Raw genomic sequence first — 21,330 nt, 5'->3', positions numbered from 1 at the left:
ATGATCCGAGGAATGGAAAACCTGTCTTATGAAAAGAGACTCAAAGAGCTTGGCTTGTTTAGCCTAAGCAAAAGAAGGCTGAGGGGAGATATGATTGCTCTCTATAAATATATCAGAGGGATAAATATCAGGGAGGGAGAGGAATTATTTAAGCTCAGTACCAATGTGGACACAAGAACAAATGGATATAAACTGGACATTAGGAAGTTTAGACTTGAAATTAGATGAAGGTTTCTAACCATCAGAGGAGTGAAGTTCTGGAACAGCCTTCCAAGGGGAGCAGTGGGGGCAAAAGACATATCTGGCTTCAAGACTAAGCTTGATAAGTTTATGGAGGGGATGGTATGATGGGATAGCCTAATTTTGTCAATTAATTGATCTTTGATTATTAGCAGGTAAATGTGCCCAATGGCCTGTGAGGGGATGTTAGCTGGGGTGGGATCAGAGTTACTACAGAGAATTCTTTCCTGGGTGTCTGGCTGGTGAGTTTTGCCCACATGCTCAGGGTTTAGCTGATCGCCATATTTGGGGTCGGGAAGAAATTTTCCTCCAGGGCAGATTGGCAGAGGCCCTGGAGGTTTTTCGCCTTCCTCTGCAGCGTGGGGCACGGGTCACTTGCTGGAGGATTCTCTGCACTTTGAGGTCTTTAAACCACGATTTGAGGACTTCAATAACTCAGACATAGGTTAGGGGTTTGTTACAGGAGTGGGTGGGGGAGATTCTGTGACCTGCGTTGTGCAGGAGGTCAGACTAGATGATCATAATGGTCCCTTCTGACCTTAAAGTCTATGAGTCTATAGGTTCTAGCCGACTGCTCTGTCGGTCAGGGATCACCCCTCTGCACTGAGCTACGCCGGCAGAGGTCTGTAATGTAGACGTAACCTAAGTCTGTGCACCATAGCCTGCAGGTGCTACTATCATGTAAATCACATTGTGGTGGAAGTTAGGAATGAAAGCAGGTGATGATCTTTGTGCATGTATGAAACTGTTTTATTTGCATAGAATAAGCTCCTTAAGAAGGAACTGTTTTTGTTCCGGGTTGTGGAACACCTGATCCCTGGCTGGAGTTTCTAGGAGCTATCGCAATGCCGTTAATTGTTATTACAAATAAGAGAATCTGCCGGTAAATGCAAAAAAATAATAATAATAATTTCACCAGGTGGTTTTTTCATTCAAATTTATTTTTATTTTTTTCAAAGCATCATACAGGGGCGCATTATTTTTAATTTCATGAAAAACAAAAGCACGCAACATTCGGTTTAGTTCTGACATACAGGTGACAAGGCTACAGAATAATCCTAACACAATATAGCTCAAGGTAGGTTTGGTTTGGGCCACACGGGCCAGACAACAATGGTCCGAGTGAGGTACAGTGCAGGCCGGATTCTCACACTAAAGTCAGCTTTGTCATATGGTCCCTTTCTATCCTTTTTTTTTTTTTTTAACAAGGGGAAAAGCCTCCGCTCATGGTCCAATCAATATTAAATCGACAGAATTCTGTCATGTGCACAGACGCACAATCTCTTTCGCACACACAAATACATTCTCACACATGATCACCATTTCCTCTCTCATGCACACACTGCTCAGTTCCAGATCTGGCTACTTAGACATCTGAACCAACTGGGCTCACTTGGCACCTTACAGGGATGTTTAAACAACTAATTGCCTGGTCAAGAGGCCAAATGTAGAACTGAGAACACCTTAGCTGAGCTTATCCAGTTTGAAAATTGGACTTATATTTAGTATCTCTTGCTACCAGACCCAGGCAGCAACAATCCTGCAAAACCCCCTTCCCCACGTGGAAAAGACTGTAACATGCACACGCTCTAAGTCCTTTAGTGAGTTCCAGTCACACCATTTATTGCTCAGCTGTGGGATCTTTGGGCCTGACTCTGGTTCCAAGCCAGTGTGACTCTTGATTTCAGTGGCATTACACATGGTAAAGCTGGAGTTACACCGAGCAGAATCAGACCCTTGCCCTCTTTTTTTTTTTTAAACACGATTCAATTCATATCCAAATCTCTCTTTTAAAAAACGTGCCAAAGATTCAGAATTTGTAGTGAATCCAGCATTTAATAAACGAGGTAGGTGGTGCTGCCACATTCACCTCACACACTTGCCCTTTCTTCCAGTGCATGGAGGGGCTTCTCCTTCAAAGAGGACAATCCCCCCCAGAGGCCACTTAAAAACAAGTCTCCATTTCCTTACCCAGTTTTATGCTTACGTAGCTCTGCTGACTTCAGCAGTTATTCCCGCTTTAAACCAGAGTAAGGGAGAGGAGCGTCAGGCCTGAGAACTATCAGCTGGAGTCTGCAAGGTGCTATCAGGAGTTAATCAGCACTTTGCATGGTCCAGCCCTATAAAGGAGGCACCATCTGGTTTAAAAAAAAAAAATCATAGAGGATGCGATCCAACACCCAGCAAAGTCAATGGAGAGACTCCTATTGGCTTCAATGGGCTTTGGGTCAGGCTCATCATTTCTAAAGCACAAATTTCTTCTTTATGTTCCCAATAACCCCCGAGATGATTCTACCTGAAAGAATTTCCACCACTTAGCTCTATTTATGCTCTTTTGTTGTTGTTTTGGTTTGGTTTTTGCACTTCATTCACTTTTGAGACAATGTGGTGAGGGAAACAGACAACTCATTAGTCCATTAACCTTAGTTCTTCTAGTCAATTTCACTTCCTGGTTCTCATGCCCTAGCAACTGGGCTGCCGGGTCAGATTCTAATCTCACTTGCACTGGTAAGAATCCAGTTCCTCTCTATTGATGTCAAAGGAGTTGCTCCAGATTTGTGTCGGTCTAACAGATCAGAATCGGACGGGGCTGCAGTCACAGCAGGGGAATGTTTCAACAAAAACAAAATGGAATTTAAAAAAAAGTATATTAATATTAGTTTAAAAACAGTAAAGTGGACATGGTGGTCCCTAAATCTGTCTCTACAACTATCCTTTAAAAAAGCCTTTCTAGCCTATCAAATGGTACTCCCAGGTTTCTGCAAGGGGGATTGTTTCCATATACCCTTCCTCATCCCCTAGCATTCTTTTACAAGGCAGAAGCACAATCAGCAAATTTTTAAATACATTTTTAAAAAATAAATTACAAACATCCTTTATCACTAGTGTAAAATATACAGGTCATTTCAGCCCCCTTTTTTTTTTTCCCCTTTTTTTGCTTTTTACATAGACTCTAACTACGAAAGCATCACAAAACTCTTTTTTTAGATCTGTTTTATCATTATTTTCTTAATGCCAAATAGATAAATTTATCCTCTTCCTATTTACATATTGAATTCCCTGGGACAGACCATAAGTTAATACAAACAAAAGAAAACCAGCTGGGATCCTTGAAGTCAGAGAAGCGCTGATGATTTAGAGCTGCTGAAGTCTTTATTCTACACTAACTAAATCATACAAACAAAGGTTGTGAAGCTTGTGACGTTTCGCAGACTGAGGGCCTGATTCAGACCTGCCTTAGTCTGGTCTGATTGGTAGAGTTACAAGGATGCAAAATTGGAGGGGGGCACGCAGAAACGGGCTCTTAGTACGCTGAAGGGCTTGACTCTGGGAGGGATGCTGAGAAAGAGCAGAGCAGGTGCATTGCTCTGCGCAGCCGGAAAAGGATCTGAACATGGGGCTGGATCCCATAAGGTGCCGAGCACCCTCGACTCTCACTGTGCTTGTTGGAGGCTTTGAGCCCTTCTTGGGACGTCCCACCCACGCCACTGTCCAGATGATTTTGCTGCAGTAAGGAAAAGCAGCACCCGTGTCAGGTTATATAAGGGATCCAATCCAGCGCTGGTGTAAGCGAACACGACCCTAGCGGGGCTCAGCGGCAGCTGCACCTGCTTATACCCCACAGCACTTGGCCCAAGGTCAGCGATGTTATATTGTGTTAGTCAGAGGGAGCCACATTCTGGGGGATTTGAACACAGCTTAGTAACATGGCAGCATGGGCCAGGCTAAGGATTCAGCATCTGCCTGGAGCTAGCGCTCCCTTTCCTTCCCTTCCCTGGGAGATCTATGGGGCCTGGGGGTGAGGATGTTGGAGCCCCTGGGGCCGGCCACATGATTTATACCCAGCCCTACACTGACTGCAAAGAGGTTTGTTAAAGTAACTTGTTATAGGAGCTAATTACATGTCATCTGTGATGACAGTGCAGAATTCTAACCCCCATCGCTCTTGTCCTGGGCTGGATACGGTGCCAGCCACTGCCGCACTTTGCCTGCACGCAGGGGATCCCAGGGCCATCAGCGAACGCTTTGTCCCCCGCCAGTAACATTTTTGTTCAGTCCTGGCTGCAAAGTGAGGCCCGAACCAGGGGAGCCCGGTTCAGTTCCCAAGCAAGTGCCCCAGAGGCCACGGAAATAAGTATAAAGGAGGAACATGAACAGCGCCCTGAGTCCTGTCTGAGAAGAGTCCTCAGACCAGTTAGCACCAAAGTTTGCCCGGGAAAGGGCTTGGAAGCTGGTGGGAGGGAAGGTCGGGGAGAATTCACCCCAGTCTCAGGCTCCGGGGCAAAACCTGCCTGACTTCCCCTCTCATCCCACCCTCCCTGGGCAGAAGGCTGCAGGATGGATCCCAGGATCACTCGGCTAGCCCCGTCCCTCCACCGTGGCAACCTGGATTGTGTTAGCCTGAAGCCACCCCGGATCGATGGGCATCGGCGACGTCTGTGATGCTGGTGATTCTCCCACGTCCCTGGCAAGCTTGTTCCTTCCCATCAGCACCGGTACCTGGTGCTCCCTCGGTTCCGTGGCCACAAGGCGATTCTAAAGGCTTTTCCTCACTTGCCTTCTTCCTTGGTCTCTTTTGGAGCCGCCTTCTTCATCAGGGAGGAGACGCAGCCCTTCCTAGCCGTCTCCTCCGGCGCAGCTTTGCAGTGTCTGCCCTGGGCTACATACACCAGCACCAGGGTCTGCAAAGAGCCCTGCCAGCGGGATTAACTCTTCAGCGGTCTGTAAAAAAAATAAATCTGGCAGGATCTCATTACTACCCAGGGGCTGAGGCAAAGGGGAGCACCAGCCCACATGCCCGTCTGGGTAGTGGTACATGCACGGCCGGGCGAGCAGATGAGAACCAAGATTCCCTCTTCCCCAGAGAGTCGGTACTTTATCCCAGCTGGTGGATACAACTGATCAAGCCATAAAAAGGAAACAAAACAAAAAAAGAAATATATTCCTGGGTTACTTAGCTGCAGAACCGAGTGCTGAGTGGAGTCCACGTGTCAGGTTCCCGTCTCTAACAGTCTGGATGCAGCTTGGAAGCATGATTTGTCCTCAAGGTCTGGTTTCGAAGCCTTGTCAAGTTGCTTTGTGGTCCTACAGAATCTGAAGCGGATCTAATGCGGGTGTATAGCTACGTAGATTCCTTGGTGTGTGTGTGTGTGTGTCTGTGTGTGTGTGGGTACTGTATGCACAAGCACACATGCATGTGGGCATGTGCCCACACACACACACACGCACACACACACACACACACACACTCATTTGTTTGAACCCAGACTCTGGGCTCTCTGAAAAGCCTGGGAAAGGAATCCTCTGTTCCTTATATGGAGGACGCAATGAAGCAGGTGCTCAAATCGGCATCTGCACTTCATGGTACACATCACGGCCTTCTGTCTCATCGAAGGTCACGTCGGCATCGTCTGCGTCCAGCTGGAAGGAAGCGGAGATACCATTAGGGCTCTCGTGGGACGGGGGGTAGGAGCGGAGAGAACCAGGAAGCCCTGACGGCCTGCCCTGCCCAGTTGTGTGGCTTTGTCCTCCTCCGGTGGCTTTGTCCCCCTCTTCTCAGGGCATGGCAATGGGATTCACATTTTGGGTGCTGGAGGATGGGGATGGAAGATCAAGTGCTGTCCAGAAAGGAATTGGGAAGCACCCTCCCCTCTGATGATTCTCTATCAGGGAGCTGCTCCCCACCCCCATGTCCTCCCCTCCCCCCTTGGAGCAAAGCCTGGGGGTGCGGGCCAATGGGTACTTACACACTTGAGTTCGATGTCCTTGAAGATCCTGGGGAGCAGGAAGCGGCGCAGGGGCACCGTCAGGATGAGGAGGAAAGGCAACGCCAAGGAGGCCGGGGTGGACTTCACCGCCCACAGCGTGGCCAGGCACAGGATCTGGGTGAGCGTGAAGATGTGCATCCGCCAGGTCTTCACCTTGAAGGCAAAAGCCGGGGAGAGTCAGAGCTTCCCCAGTGGCCCTCACCCCTGAGACAGCACCCTCCCCCCTTGGGCAGAGCCGCAACCCACTTGATGCACAGGACCACACGAACCAGCAGGAGAGTCTAGCACCAGGGACAAGCACCTCCCACTCTGCATGCCCCACACTCAAGAGCCAGGCCCTGGAGAGGAATGGGGTGTCTCCCCGCCGCTCCCCAGACCTGGGGAAGCAGGGGGCATCTGCAGCCTGGGACTGGGGAGGTGAGGGTCTCTGGGGACAGGAGGAGAGAGGAAGGGTTTCCGTGCGGGTGATCTGGAAAGTGGGTGGTCCATACCGTGTCTGCCCTGGCCCTGCCCCTCCAGGCCCCAAGTGGGAGAGGGAGGATCTTTCCTCCTTTCAGATAAGGTGTGCTGTGATCTCAGCAGCGGGCCTCGAGGCTGGCCTGGCCAATGCGCTGCCCCCCCAGCACTCTGAGTTAGCGCCTGAGGGGCTGGTTCAGATCTTGCATTCTACATTCAAACGGGAAGCGGCCATAGCCTGCCCCTGCAAGACTGCTCCAGCCGCCGGGCCCTGCATGGGGAGCTAGGTTCCGTCGGGCCCTGTGGCCCCTGCCAGTTCAGGACTCAGAAGGGATCCAGGCACAGTTTGTTATGGTTCATTAGGGACCCCCCCAAGCCCTGGGGCCTCCTGGGAAATTTTCCCTGTAGCCACATAAGCCTGCAGAGCTGCAACCAAATGTGAGCTCTGGACCAAACAGGCACCAACACCCCTCTTGTCTGCAACGCACCTGACAGCAGAGAGCGTGGGAGGACCTGTCCCCCCTGCCCTTCCTCAGCTGGGAGAGCCTGTCCCCACTCCACCCGGCCAAGGAACCCCCCCCCACAATGAAGGAGAGAGGAGCAGCGCCCTCACCCGCTTGACGTAGGGCTCGTCGGGGTGGTACTTGGGTGGCATCAGCAGGAGGAGGATGCGGTCGTAGAGCTGGATCCCGTTCAAGGAGGTGACCCCCATGTAGAGGAAGATCCCGAAGAGCACAGCCAGTGGGATCAGCTTCAGGATGGGCTCCATGAGGATCGAGAGACCTGCCGGGGAGAGAGGCGTCCCTGTGAGAGCGGAGTGGCCTAGGAACGCCAGCTTGGCTGGAGGGTGAGCGCTCCCTTCTCGGGCCAGCTGGAGAGCTGCCGAGAGCCCAGGCCGTGCCAGCACCAGCCCAGCGTTCCTCGGCATTGCCCCGTTTCTCACGTGCGTAGGGAAAGGTCCCAAGAGACGCCTCGTGAGCCACAGAAGAGGCTGCAGGAAAGCAAGTCTCCTTTGCCCCCCCCCCCCCGCCCCCAGCAGCACCCTCATCCCCGCCCTGGCAAGTTCTCGCCACAGCCAGTCCGTCCTTGGCTGCTTGCTTGGAGAGAGGCCATCCGGGGCTGTAGTTTTTGCACTGGTCCTGCCAGGAACTGGGCCATGACCCCTTGGAAACCATCTCCGCAAACACAGCCACACTCACCGCCCACCACCCTGCATCTGAACTAGCCACCTAGAGGGGCCGTGCGCCATTATCCTATTCCCAGCCCACATGAGCCATCCAGGCTGCTGGGATGGTGCCCTCCTGAAAGCCCGTTTAGAAGGACTCACCTACAAGGATGGCCACCAGGAGCCCACTAATCCTCTGCTCCTTGACCTCCTGGACTTGGGCCTTCTCCCCAGGGGTGGTGGCCTTGCCCATCACCGTCAGGGCGTTGGCGTGCGTGATTGTCCTCACCGTGGTGGCACTGAGCCAGGGCATGCCAAAGAGCGCGCCGATGCCTCCCATGCCGACAATCAGCAGCAGGTCCAGATGGAAGCCCGAGCCCTTCACCAGCTTCCTCTCGGGCTTGCTCACAATCAGCCTGGGGGAGAGGGTGAAACAGCATCCGCTGTAATCCAAGGTTTGCGCCCATCCGTCCTTCCTCCCCCCGCTAGCCTCCCTGCTCTGACCCCCCTGAAGCAGCAGAAAAGAGGACAACCCTTCCGATCCTCAGATCTGCAGAGGGATGGCGCCCCCATGGTCTCTTCAGCAGCGAGGTGGGGGCTCTTCTCTTTCTTTTCTTCTGCTTCTCCATCCCTTCTTTTCTTCCTCTTTCCTCTCCCTTCCTCCTCTCCCTTTCACTTGCTCCGCTGTGTCTCCATCTCTCCACCGCTCCTTTTCGCAGCCCTGAACTCCAGGTCTCCCTATCCCTCTCCCCCACCCTCCAGTCCCTTACGTCAGGGGTTCTCAATCTTTTTCTTTCTGAGGCCCCCCCAACATGCTATAAAAACTCTCCGGCCCACCTGTGCCATGGCAACTGTTTTTCTGCATATAAAAGCCAGACCCTGCTTAGGGCAGTTGCAAGCAGGACAGTTGCCCAGGACCCCAAGCCACAGGGGACCCCGTGGAGCTAAGTTGCTCGGGTTCCGGCATCAGCCCTGGGTGGCGGGACTTGGGGCACCAGGCTTCAGCCCCATGTGGTCGGGCTTCAGCTTTCTGCCTTTGTTCCCAACAAGTCTAACGCCAGCGCTGCTTGGCGGACCCCCTGGAACTCTGGTTGAGAACCACTGGCTTACGTTGTGATCTGCGACTCCAGGAAAATGAGGATAAAGACCAAGAGGGCAGGAAGGGCAGCACCAAACATCATCCAGATTGGGAAGTCTCTGTTTTTCCCCAGTGGATGGATGAACCATCCCCGGGCAGTCGTGTTGGAGACCTTGAGGCCTTCAGGGACGCTAAGTTTCTGGAAGAGAGACCGAGAGAGACGAATGATCCAAATGCCCGAATCCGGAGCCAGGCAGTGGCGGAAGGGACAGAGCACCTGGGAGTCTGCAGTAGATCTTGGGCCCTGAGAGGTCACCAGCGTGGAAGGCTCCGAAGTGGAGACTTGGCCCTTCTCTAATGTCTTTCATCTGAGGACCAAAAAGCACCCTGCGGAGCAGTTCATTAATGCAACCTCATTAGCGCTGCCCTTGGAGGTTGGTACCAAGAGGTGAAATGACTCACCGATGATCACATGACTGCAGACATAGGAACAGAACCCAGAAGTCCTCACTCCCAGGCCTCTGCTGTAGCCATGAGGGCCTGGACTACACTAAAATTTTAGGTCAGCAGAGATCTGTCAGTCAGGGGCTTGAAAAATCTACACACACACACATACATCCTGAGCACCATAGCTACGTTGACCTACGCAGACACAGCAAGGTTGACAGAAAACAGCTTCTGTTGATCTACCTATCATTGTTCGGGGAGGTGTTGTTCCCACAGCACCGGAGAAAACCCTTCTGTTCCTGTAGACTGTCTACACAATGGGGTTAGTTCAGCATAGCAGCGGCGCTGGAGCTATGCCGGTATAGCCCCCCCCTTAATCATGCTCCTTTCTCAGACACAGGCTTAGAAGCCAGGAGTCCTGAGGGCCGGTGTCCTGCTCTAACCACTAGTCCGCCCCCTGTCCACCGTCAGTGAAGTGTGCAAAGTGGCTGGAAGGAGCGACACACCCAGACGTGAGAGCGTGAGCATTCTCAGGCCAATACGGACCACGCACGCCAAGTCTCGCCATGGCAAAAAGCCATGGCCGCCTGCATCAGTGCCCCCTGCCCTTCTCCGCTCACTCACCTGGGTGAAGGTGGTGTCCTTGATGAAGAAGTCGGCCAGCGCCATGATGAAGATGGCAATGGGGACCCCAAAGTCACCAATCACACGCCGGAGCTAGGGAAAAACAGCCATGCGAATCAAACCACCACCATGTCACAGCTGGGGGCAGGGGCTGGGATACAGGGCATTTCACCTCTAGGGGGCACTGGTTCCAACCTGGCCCCGGGTGTGGGGGGACTGGCTCGCCCAGGGGGGCCTAGGAGATGGTACACAGGGTTGCTCACCTCCTTGGGTCTAATCTGGGTGCAGGTCAAGGGGACTGGCTGGTTCACAGTGGGTTTAGGAATGGGACTCGGGGGGCTTTTGCCTGTAGGTTCATCTCCAGTTGGGGAAGCTGGTGAACTGGTGGCACTAGGGAATGGAATAATGATAAATCCTCCTTTGCCTGCACCTGTCTGGTCGGGGACCTTGGCGGCTGCCACCCAAGCCCTGGCCATGACTTGCTGGGAAGGCAGCCTGCATGTCCCCGCTGATGAAAGCCGGGCAGGAGGGAAGTACTCGGTGTGAGAGGGGTCTGTGGGTGGAGTCCCTCAGGAAGGAAGTCAGAGAGCTACGGGAGGAGGTGGCTTGTCTGCGAAGCATCCAGGAGCGTGAGGACCATGGAGATGTCTGGGATGGAGGTTGCTGGCCAACTACAGATGAGTGCAGAAGCACCGGAAGAGGGAGGGGAACTGGCTGTTCTGGGAGAGGGAGACAGAGACTGGCTGCCCTCGGGTACGAGGCAGTGCACCACCTCCCACCCGGCTCCTTCGTCCATCGAGGTGAGGACCCAGCCCATGCTGTACTGCGACAGGAGGTGAGGAGCAGACCCCACGGGCAGAGGAGGAGCCATTCGCCCCCCAGGCTCCAAGGGGAGTGGACGCATCCATCTGCAGACCTGACCCAGGGCCTCTGTGATCTTTTAAGCGTCTCTGGCAGCTGTCCGGCAGCCTGGGTGAAATGGGCGTGGCGGGTCTCAGGGCCGGACCCTGATCCCAGGAGATACCCCTGGTTGGCAGAGAGGCTGAGGACTGAACGGGGCCTGGGCTGCGACTCGTGGGTGGAGGATGCAGGCAGGCACCCTGGAGATCGCCATGGAAACGCACGGCTGGGGATGCCCGCAGGCGGCGAGCTGGCGTGGCGGCAGTGAATACGGTCTCCCCAGCAGCGTGGCTGCACTAGGGAGAGACCTGATATCGCCGACGCCCATCCCCCGGCCACAAAGACTCCCTGCCACTTTAAACCCAAATCCTGCCCCCTCCCAAGCAGCTGGGCTGGGCACGGCGGGGACCCTGGGGCGAGGGAAGGGTCCTTCCCGTCTGGTGATGGAGTCTCTCTGCAAACCCGACCCTAGAAGTGCAGACAGGGGGCAGCAGGTGTAACCCACTGCTCAGGTTAAGAAGTCCCAGGTGGGGCCTTGGCCTTCAGCCCACGTCGCAGTGACTTGTAGCGCTGGAAGTCCCAGGTTCTAGCCCCAGGGTCGGCCAATGGGGGTGGGTGGGGCCCCACCCATGTGGCTCCCCCAGGGGCTGTACAAAAGAGACAAAGCAGGAGGCCGGGCGGGGCGCTGAGACCCACCTTGCCGGGCAGGAAGGCGCTGTTCTTGAACTTGCGCAGGAAGAAGGCGATGAAGAAGGTGCCGGCCATGAGGACCAGGGAGAGCAGGGCTGTGTTGGGTTTCGGGTCCGTGGCCGACACGTAATCCTTCCGCAGGGGGTGCTTCTGGAAGATCTGGGGAGGGAGACGGCGGGTCAGGGAGGCAGGTGGCAATCGCAGGACAGCCCTGAGTCCGTTTGTCTAGAGTTCCCCCCACCCCGAGCCCTGCTCCCCCTTCAGCCCATCCATAAGGGCAGCGGCACCCTCCCCTTCCGGGGCTCTGTGCCAACAGCACCCTCCTCACTGCCAGGAAAGGGCAGGGGAGTGACAGCGCCACCCAGTGGCGGGGTTGGGTTACTCTCAGAGCATGAGCCTTTTGGGACATAAATCCCAGCCCCTCTTTCCTGCCTAGAGGAGACACTGTCAGCACCTGAACGCAGCACGGGCAGACGCAGACAGCACCAGACTTCGGAGGAAAAATTAAATGCCCGACTGGGGTTTCCAAATAACCCTCCTCCAAATGCTGTTGGAATTCAACTGGAGCTGGGCACCTAACTCCCCTGGGCCCATCGAAAATCCCAGCTGTTACATACACCAGGCCTGGCTAAGTGGTGACCAAGAGAGGTGGCTTAGTACCTGTCCCCATGCACCTGCGGGGCCAGAACGCACAGAGGGGAGGAGCTGGTGGGGAGTGGGGGTAACTAGGAAGGATGTGGTAAAACCAAGCAATGTAACCAGGAAATCCTTCCTGACAGCGAGCTCCCTAAGTCTGTGGAATGGCCCCCCTCCAGAGAAGGGGGGAGCCCCATTGCGTGGGCTGATTAAAGCCAGCCCTGGAGAATGCAGGGCCAGAGATAATCCTGCCCCAGTAAGGAGGGTGGCCTAGCTGTGTCCCTCTGTATCTTCCCCCTCTCCCGTCTGTAGGGCGCTCTGACGCACGGCTGCATTGTGCTGCCGCTTGGGTTTTAGGAGCACTCCTTCTCTGGGTGTCTGGTGCACTAGCCCTGCTCCGGCAGGAGGGACCGGCCTGTCAGGGTGCGGGCCATGGGAACACAGAGGGAACGGCAGCAGCTGGCAGCAGGAAAGGATGGGAAAGGGGCGTTATTTTTAGCATCAATATCCTCCTTGTTTCTTTTGAAACAAAGCTCTAGTGAGTGGGAAACCAAAGGGGCAGCTGACGGCTGTGAGTGAGTCCATGTGTGGGTTTGTGTGTCACTGTGTGTCACTGTGCTCTGTGTGTGTGTCCATGTGTTGTGTGACTGTGACTGTGCCCATCTGAGTGTCTGAGAGTGGTGGGTATCTGTGTGATTTGTCTGTGTGGGTCCAGACGATGTGCGTGTGTCTCTATGTGTCCAGATGATGTGTGTGTGTGTATGTGTGTGTGTCCATGTGTTGTGTGATTGTGATTGTGCCCATCTGAGTGTCTGAGAGTGGTGGGTATCTGTTTGATTTGTCTGTGTGTGTCCAAGTGATGTGTGTGTGTCCATGTGTTCTGTGACTGTGCCCATCTGTCTGTGAGTTGTGTGATTTCTCTGTGTGATATGTGTGTGTGTAAAGCTGAAAAGAGCCTCCTCTCAGGGAATCAGCCATGCTCTTGGGGGACACCCAACAAGGACAGGCTGCCACAGCTGGAGTCCTCTCTTCCCCCGCCCGCGCGATTTCCAGCCACCACCGTCGGCAGAACCGCAAAGCCTGCGCCGTGCTACGGTGGGGTGGGGGGTTCTGAGACCCTGGGGCACCTGGCTTCTCTGGAGCCCCGGTAAATTCCTGGGGGTGTGTGTCTCCCACAGCATAAACTGGAGCTGGGATTTACCCATTGCGGCCTAGAACTAGCATCCCTGGGAGAAACCGAGGCACAGAATGGCGGTGGAGGAGGAAAAGCAGCTTATCAGATGGGCTCCATCTCCATCTCTCTCCTCGTTCCCCCTCTTGTATCTTTCTCTCTCTCCCATTTGCTCACTGTTGCTCTCTCTCTCTCTCTCTCTGGGTTTCTATGGAAACCGTGTCTATGTGACCTCACTTCCTGTGACCAAATTATTTTTTTGAATGGGTCAGTAAAATGTGGCGAAGATGCCAGCAAAGCTTCATAGACGATCAAGGTTGGAAGGGACCTCAGGAGGTCATCTAGTCCAACCCCCTGCTCAAAGCCAAACCAATCCCAACTCAATCAGCCAGGTGCAGGGTTTCAAAAAGGGCTTGTCTAGAGCAGGAAAACGAGCGGTCATTTAGTGCCTGCAGCCAGCAAGGACCGTCCTGGTTAACGACGTGACTGAGAGGCTAGGCTGATCCCAGCCAGCTAACGTGGTTAAACATGACTAGCACTGGCTACACAAGGCAGTAAACTGTTTTGGTGATAACATGTTAGCTGGCACGTGTAAAAAGCCCCTGACTTTCCTCATTTAGACGTACCCACCCACGCGTGCTGCATGCAAATACCAGGCAAACATATGCATATATACTGCACAGACACCATCAGCATGGCGGTCTGTTACACACCCATACGCCCACACCTTATACATGAATGCATTACATACTCACGCATGCAATCTGCAAACACGCTACGCACAGACCCGCAGTCATATGGACCCACAGCCATGTTGTAGCCACACAATCACATCCGGGTCTGTTACACATCCCTAGAGACGTGTGCATCCCTCCACCCACCCACCCAGAGACAGACCCAACAATCACACGTAATCCTGTCCACCAACACAATTGTTACAAGGAGGAGGGAGAAGAATTGTTCTTCTTAACCTCTCAGGATAGGACAAGAAGCAATGGGCTTAAATTGCAGCAAGGGAAGTTTAGGTTGGACATTAGGAAAACCTTCTTAACTGTCAGGGTGATGAAGCACTGGAATAAATTGCCCAGGGAGGTTGTGGAATCTCCATCATTGGAGATTTTTAAGAGCAGGTTAGACAAACACCTGTCAGGGATGGTCTAGATAATACTTAATCCTGCCATGAGTGCAGGGGACTGGACCAGATGACCTCTCAAGGTCCCTTCCAGTCCTATGATGCTATGAATTATATCCACACATGTGTGCAACTGCACCCCAAATCACACAACCATGCACCCCACCCCATATTTCATACATGCACAATCACCCACTCACCTATGCACACGTGCAAAACATTATAACAGCTCCTCAACACACCTGCAATCACATATGGCTTACGTGCACAAATACACACACACACACACACGAGACACAAGCAGACATTCCCCAACCCCACCTGAACTCACCCGTGCGGACACTATTGCCAACACAAGCCCCTTACCCACACAGCCTCACACTTGTGCACGCACGTGTGCAATGGATGTAAACATCACCTCCTATCCCACGCGTGTTGCCTGATGCACCGTCGCCCATGTGACACACAGAGATGCAAATAACTCTGTGGAAAATGGTGCCCAGCTCTGGGAACAACGAGAAGGGGGGCAGAGGTGGCATAGCCCAATGGAGCAACCTGCCACCAGGCTGGGGATGGACACAGCGGACAAAGGGACTCAACCCACTCAGGAGACCCACCCTGGGCAGGTCAGATACCAGCAGAGTCTGTCTCTTGGGCAACCTATGTCTAGCTTGTGACAGCAATAAAGCCTCTTTGAGCTGAGCTGCGGTGTGGTCCCCCTGCCCCGCCGTTACCGTGATGAGCTTGGCGAAGGTCTCGTAGATGAAGATGAGGGAGATGAGGATGGAGAAGATCTCCTGGGTGTAGCGGGAGATGTAGCGCACCAGGAAGCTGCCCTCGAAGGCCACCACCACCAGCACCAGGAGGATGAGCCAGAAGCCGATCCAGACCCGGCCCACGATGTACTCCATGCCGTAGCTCTCACAGAACTGGGGGCGAGGGGAAAGGGGGAAGCAAAGCAGGCTTTGAGTCTCCTGTGGTCCTTTTCCTTCCCCTCCCGTGGCCCCTCAGCTGGCCTCATCTCCGCTTCTACCGGAGACCAGACAGGGCCTGGGCCCACCAACCCCGCCCCCATAAAACCCTTCACACTCTTCTTCCCAACCCCGATCCCCAAGAGACTCTGCCCCCCCGCCCTTCGCCCCAGCTCCTGCTAGCAGCCCAGCTCAGCCCGGACAGACCAGTCTCTCCTGAGCATTCTCCCCACTACCCCACGCCCTCCTGCCATCCAGCCTGGGACCCTGCAGCTCCATCGACCCCGGCTTGGCCTCCTTCCCAACGGCTGGGCACTACTGGGCTTTGCTTTGGACATGGGTTCATGGCTCCAGTGGTGCCGGGGATGGGGGCTGCCCCAGAGAGGAAGGGGCAGCGCCTCCTGCTAGGAAGGATGGGTTTGTGCTCCATCAGGCTGGAGTGATCCTCAGGCAGGGGGAGTGGGTATGAAGCTGGTTGGTGGAATCATGGGTCGCCCACTCCCCAGGCGCTGGAGAGCTGGTTCCCAGAGGACGGGCTGTATAAGGCAGCTGGTAGGACCTCATGGAGGGGAGAGCTGGACCTGCCACACCTTTCCCTGCAAAGCCACACAAGCTACAGAGGGAGGTCGGGGGGGGGCACATGCAGGGCTAGAGGAGGGAACCAGGGCACCTACCTTAAAAAAGGCTTCTTCAAAGACCAGCAGGGGACCCGAAAAGCCGACCACCAGCAGGGGCTGAGCGCCGAGGAGGCAGAAGATGATGCCCTGCGCGGCTGTGGAGATCAGCAGCTCCGAGACCCCTATCAGGTTGCTTGTTTTTTCCCCTAGAAACAACAGCGCAAGTCAGCAGAGAGGGACGGGGACCCCCATGGGCCAGGGACCCCCCCAACCCCACCGGGGCACTCTCCAGAGGGGGCCTGGGGCTGCCTTATGGAGCAGGGGCCCCAGGGAGACATCCTGATTCCCTGGGGGCCAGCAGCTGGGTCCCACTTACCCAGTAGGCCCCCGAAGGTGATGGCAGGGGAGAGGGCTGCGAAATAAATGAAGATGACGGCGGCCAGGCACTGGGCATTGAGGGCGTCCTTGATGTCGCTGAGGTATTTGGGGTAGCGGCGCTTAATGTCCCGCACCAGGCCCCCGAAGGGCCGGCCGGTCCGCCGCAGTGGGTCGTCGTCCTCCTCCTCGAGGGCCTTGTCTGCCAGGCCTTGATCTGCAGGGAGACAAAGGCACTGGTGGCCAGGTTGGGGTGGGGAGGTAACGCCTGGAGTGAGGGGGAAATTCAGCCTCTGTCTTCACTCTCTCCTGGGCTTCCCCCAGTGAGCCCCCCAGTGAGCCACCAGGCTGAGAGAGGGTGTTAGTCCCCCATGACCACTTGCTGGCAGGCTCCCCACACCTGGCCCCAAGGTCAGAGCAATCGGGGCTCAGCTCCATGTTCACTCAGCACCAGCCTGCAAACCCTGACCTCCAGGTGCCGCCCTCTCCTAGGCGGAGAATGGGGCTCCCCCCCGCATGTCCTCGGTGTCAGGCTCACCACCCTGCCCCCCCTAATGAGCCACCACCCCTGCCCCCTGCCCCGGGCGGACACTGGGATTCAGCATCCATGTTTCCTCAGCCCTGGGTTCCTTCCACACTGCTCCCCGATAAACCTCCACCTCCCCCCAGCACTGCCCCATTCATGCATCCCCCTCCCAAAGGATCCTTCCCATGGCCTGACAGGACCATCCTGGGCAGGGACCAAGGCTGGTGGCTTTGGCCTGCAGGAGGTAGAAGAACCTCCATTGTCCTACTCAGCCATCCCCAGCAGGGCGCAGGCTGGGGGCCTCAGGGGCTAGGGCAAGAGGCTTCTCCAGAACCTATGTGCTGCCCCCCAGACTGTGCCCTACATACCCAAGTCCTTTAAGATCTTCATTTCCGGCTTCTTCTCGTCCGGCAGGTACCGCTTCCGCAGCAGCTCCTTCTGCATGGGCACCAGGCTCCGGAGTAGCTGCTCGTTCTGGATCTCGCAGGGCGGGAGGACAATGCTGCAATCCAGAAACTCCTCCACGCCCTTTATCAGGTACTGGCGCTCCTCTGCCAGGTAGGCGTCCCTACGGAACCCCTGCCAGGGGAGAGGGAGGCTCAGGAGGGCAGCGAGACTCCCCGCACGCCTACCGCAGACCCCGGGGACCGCTCCATCACAGGGGGGCGTCAGTGAGCGAAGGCCCTTCTGAACCATCTGGCCAGCTGGGCTCCCTGTTGCCCTATATCCCGTTACAGCAGCTCAGGGCAGGTCTACACTGAAAACGCTGTGCCGGTGCAGCTAACACGTCAGGGAAAACTCTGCCGCCGACAGGAGAGCTTTTCCCATCGGTTAACCCGCCTCTGCGAGAGGCAGCCGCTGTGTCGGCAGGAGGAGCCCGCCCGCGACAGAGCGCTGTCTACACCAGGGGTTAGGTCGGTCTAGCTGCATCCTCAGGGGTGCGGATTTTTCCCACCCTAAGCGACGTTGTTATACGTTTATAGTGCGGACCTGGCCTCAGGCCAGAGGGCCTAGAACAGCTGATTAGATCCACGTGGGTGTTTACACCTGTAACACGGTGGCTTGCTCTGGGCTGGGGAGCCTGGGGCCACACCAAGCTGATGGCAGAATGAGCCCCATCTCAGGCGCTTTCCCATACCGGGCAGACGGCCCCTGCAGTGGAGAGGGGCAGCCAGGCTCAAGTGGTGACAAAGCCCCGCTCTGGTTAGGAGCTGGAGTGAGAACTAGGCTCAGGAGGTCTGGAAAAGCTCTCCTGGACAAGGTGGAGTGACTGAGAGGCTGGGTAGGAAGGGGCCCAGAGAAAACCACAGCTGAGATAGAGGACTAGACCTGGCTGTTCCGTACACGGCCCTGGGCCAGAGCCCAGAGTCGGGGGTGAGGCTGGGTTCCTCTCCCGGCCCCGAGGCAGAGGGGGATACAGACCCACTGCAGGGGTGATGGAGCCCAGCAAGAGGTTGCAGGCTGAGCTGAAGAGAGGCCGGGGAAGAGTCCCAGGGAGGGGGGAGGGTTTCTGTTTGTGTTTAAAGACATTTTTGAGGCTTTTCGTTTTGCTGCCTGGGCTCCCGGAAGGGCGGGTCCGAAGCTGGTGACCCGGCCGGAGGGCTGAGTGACGGACAGAGAGACGGCCGCAGTGCCGGCATGCCCATCGTCCGGGGGCGCTAGCCCAGCGAGAGAGCTGCTACCCCACGGTCGGCCACGAGGGAGTGCCTCGCGGTGAGAGAACTGGGTCACGACACCCAGCACCTCCCGACGGCGCTGTCCCGAAGGCTATTGGAGCGGATGGAAAGACCCCCACTGACTTCCATGAGCTTGGGATCAGGCCCTTAGAATGTGGGCTCCTCACTCCACCCCAAAAGGGCAGGAGGCAAAGTCTTTTCCCTCCAGCGCTGCAATGCCTCCCCCTGGCTAGGTTGGAGGCATCACCTTGAGCCTTTAACATGCGTGTTTGAGACGGGGCCGGATGTGGCTGCCGGGGAGCAGGATGAGGGGTCCTGATATCCTATTCTGGATGAAGCTGGGGGGGGAGGAGCCGCTGCCTGGGGGTGTCATGGGCACAGATCCCCAGTCCCCGGGAGGCTGCCATACCCTTTCTGCCATCATGGTGGAGACGGCCCGTCCGATCTCGTGGTAACTGATGTGCGGGGAGTCAGGTCCCAGCACCATGAAGAGGAACCTCACGGGGACGGGCACCGCCAGGACCAAGTCCAGCTCCACCGCTTCCCTCAGGCGCACGAAGGCCAAGGTGGGGTGATCCAGGAAGGCGGCGCGGCCTGGAGAGAGGACGGGATAGCGGGGGGGTCAATGGCGGGGCTTGGAACAGAGGGCAGGCAGAGGGGGCTGGAGGGTGGGGGCAGGGCAAGGGAACAAAACGGAGAGGATGAAAGAGAGCAGGAGGGGAAAGAGAGAGAGGGAGAGAGACGGCGCAAAGTGAGCGAAGTTACATCAAGCCAGACACGCAAGCAAAACAGCGTTTCGGCTGGGCACAGAGAAAGCTGCCCAAGCGCACGAGACAGCAAAAGCCAGAACGTGGGACCTCCCCGCCCGCCGAGGCCAGCCTCTGCCATGCGCAGAGGGGCATCTCCCCTCCCACAGCTGGTCTTGCCCGGCTGAATCCTGGTGCCCAGCTCCAAGCAACTCTGGTTCCAGACCAGCCACCTGGATCTCGCCTCCTGCTCGGCCCCTTTCCCATGGTGAAGAGCCAGGGGCACGTGGCACGGCTCAGGAGCCACAGGGGACGCAGGAGAGGGTCGTGCTCACCTACGAAGACCAGCGTGGCCTCGGCATCCTCTGGGATCTTCTCGAGGAGCTGCTTACTGAAGGCGTGCCCCCGGGGCCCTTCCTGCAGAGATGCAAATTCAGAGATTCTCATCCCGTGGGGGGCCACCCCCGCCAGGGCACAGGTGTGTCATCAGCCGCGTTTCTCTCCATCGCACTGCTGAGCCCACCTGTAGCCATGCCCACGGCTCACGTCCCCAGCTGGACCAGCACCAGCACTGAGAGCAACCCCCCTTGAGATGCCCTCACTCCAGAAGCTGCAGCCTCCATCTGCACACGGTGGGCTCCTACGTGCTTGCATTTCAGCCTCAGGTTCTTGGTGTCTACAGACCCAGTTCCCTCCTGGTGGGACTCCACAGGCTGCAACCTGGGATGATGCATGAGGCCGTGCAGATGCATGCTATTGGTGGGTCCCTCTGTCCCCTGCTGCTCCACTCCCACCCATAAATGGCTGTCCTGAGGTTCTCAAGCTGGGGGCCCATTCCCACCGTCTCCTTGCCTGTTCCGTGTCCGTGAGCGTTTGCATCTCGATCTGGTGATATTCCTGCATGAGAGGCTGGGACGTGACCTCATCCTTGGTGTCCTTTCGTTCCATTTGGCCTGGGGAAAGGGTCCCCATGGATTCAGACCCATCTGGGTGGCTGCAGAAAGGGGGAGGAAAAAACCCAGACCTTCTCACCCTGGGGGAGACACTGCCCAGGCAGATGGAGGGGTTTGTTCTACCCCTCCGTCTCCCTGCGTTCCATTGACCAAATAATTGTTAATTATCCTAATTAATACATTAAGATTGATTATTTCATTGCAAAGGAACCTCCAGTACTACACGCACCCCCAGGAATCACTTCACCAGCTACTGCAATGCAGCCACCTCTGGGATGGGACACGGCGGCTGATTAACAGCACCCGGTAGTGCTGCACAGTTTAGCAAAGGAAGCAGAAGAAGACTGGTGTATCTGGGGATGTGTAGCCAGGCAAAGCCCTCCCAATTCCTTTCCTCCCCCCGCCCTCCCGCCTTCCCACAATCCTGCACATTGCGTCATTATTGGCACCTGTGTAAATGGGACTGGCACTTGTGCAAAGGGGCCTGCAGGATGAAACACTCCCCAGCGGAATAGCCAGGATGCTGGGCTTCCCCTAGCGCCCTCGGACTCCCTCCTTTCCCAGCTCCCCCAGAAAGAAGTCAAGGCCCCAGCACCTCCGGGCGGCAGAGGACCCAGTACCTGTGCTGTAGCAGCAGGGTTCTCAGGAACACCTCTCTGTCCTGTGGTTTGAGCTGCCCTTCGTAAATCATTTGGTCTATCAGCTGATTGGTGATGCCCGCCAGGAACTTCTCAGGCAGATCCAGTAGGACAGTGCCTGGGGGAGACGGGCAGAGGTCACTAGGGCTGAAGTCTTCCCTCCCTGCTCAAGCCATTAGTCATTGCCTCACCCAGGGCATGGGATTCCCCGTCTCTGTCCACCACCCTGAACTCCTCCTTCCCCTCCCGCTTTGCGTCTCACATGCTCTCTGTTCCCTCTGGCTCCGATTCTGCAAAGGAGGTGCAATGCCTGGGTGCCTCCGGTAGCGCTTTGCCCGGGAGTAGGTGAGGACAGAGGTGCAGGGAGCGACAGCATCAAGCCCTCTGGGTCGATTTTTTCTTGGCTCTGTTCTCTTCTTTCACTCCATAGTCTCTCTTTCCTTTCCAGTTCCCACCGCTCTCCAACCTACCAAACCGTTGTATCTATCCCCCGCCCCCACAACATGTTCCACCCGCCTGCT

General features: G+C 55.9%; 1 protein-coding gene across 2 annotated transcripts in view; it reads right to left on the bottom strand.

Annotated features, from left to right (window-relative positions):
* Positions 1-1,160: 1,160 nt before the first annotated feature.
* The window catches only part of SLC4A1 (solute carrier family 4 member 1 (Diego blood group)), a 41,049-nt gene continuing 20,879 nt past the window's right edge, over positions 1,161-21,330 (bottom strand). For both annotated transcript variants that reach the window (XM_054014178.1, XM_054014177.1), the window contains exons 6-20: positions 20,792-20,927; positions 20,071-20,212; positions 19,554-19,635; positions 18,882-19,066; positions 17,165-17,375; positions 16,272-16,487; positions 15,953-16,101; positions 15,042-15,236; positions 11,375-11,527; positions 9,779-9,871; positions 8,740-8,906; positions 7,792-8,045; positions 7,078-7,247; positions 5,988-6,161; positions 1,161-5,661 (exon numbers count right to left, since the gene is read on the bottom strand). In XM_054014178.1, the coding sequence (XP_053870153.1) occupies positions 5,581-5,661; positions 5,988-6,161; positions 7,078-7,247; positions 7,792-8,045; positions 8,740-8,906; positions 9,779-9,871; positions 11,375-11,527; positions 15,042-15,236; positions 15,953-16,101; positions 16,272-16,487; positions 17,165-17,375; positions 18,882-19,066; positions 19,554-19,635; positions 20,071-20,212; positions 20,792-20,927 (2,408 nt within the window). In that variant the 3' untranslated portion in view covers positions 1,161-5,580. The remainder of the gene's footprint in view (positions 5,662-5,987; positions 6,162-7,077; positions 7,248-7,791; positions 8,046-8,739; positions 8,907-9,778; positions 9,872-11,374; positions 11,528-15,041; positions 15,237-15,952; positions 16,102-16,271; positions 16,488-17,164; positions 17,376-18,881; positions 19,067-19,553; positions 19,636-20,070; positions 20,213-20,791; positions 20,928-21,330) is intronic.

This window comes from Malaclemys terrapin, chromosome 25, assembly GCF_027887155.1.
Source record: "Malaclemys terrapin pileata isolate rMalTer1 chromosome 25, rMalTer1.hap1, whole genome shotgun sequence".
Classification (NCBI taxonomy): Eukaryota; Metazoa; Chordata; order Testudines; family Emydidae; genus Malaclemys; species Malaclemys terrapin.
The sequence above is the reverse complement of the archived record's forward strand: the minus strand, read 5'-3'. Positions and strand labels throughout refer to the sequence as shown.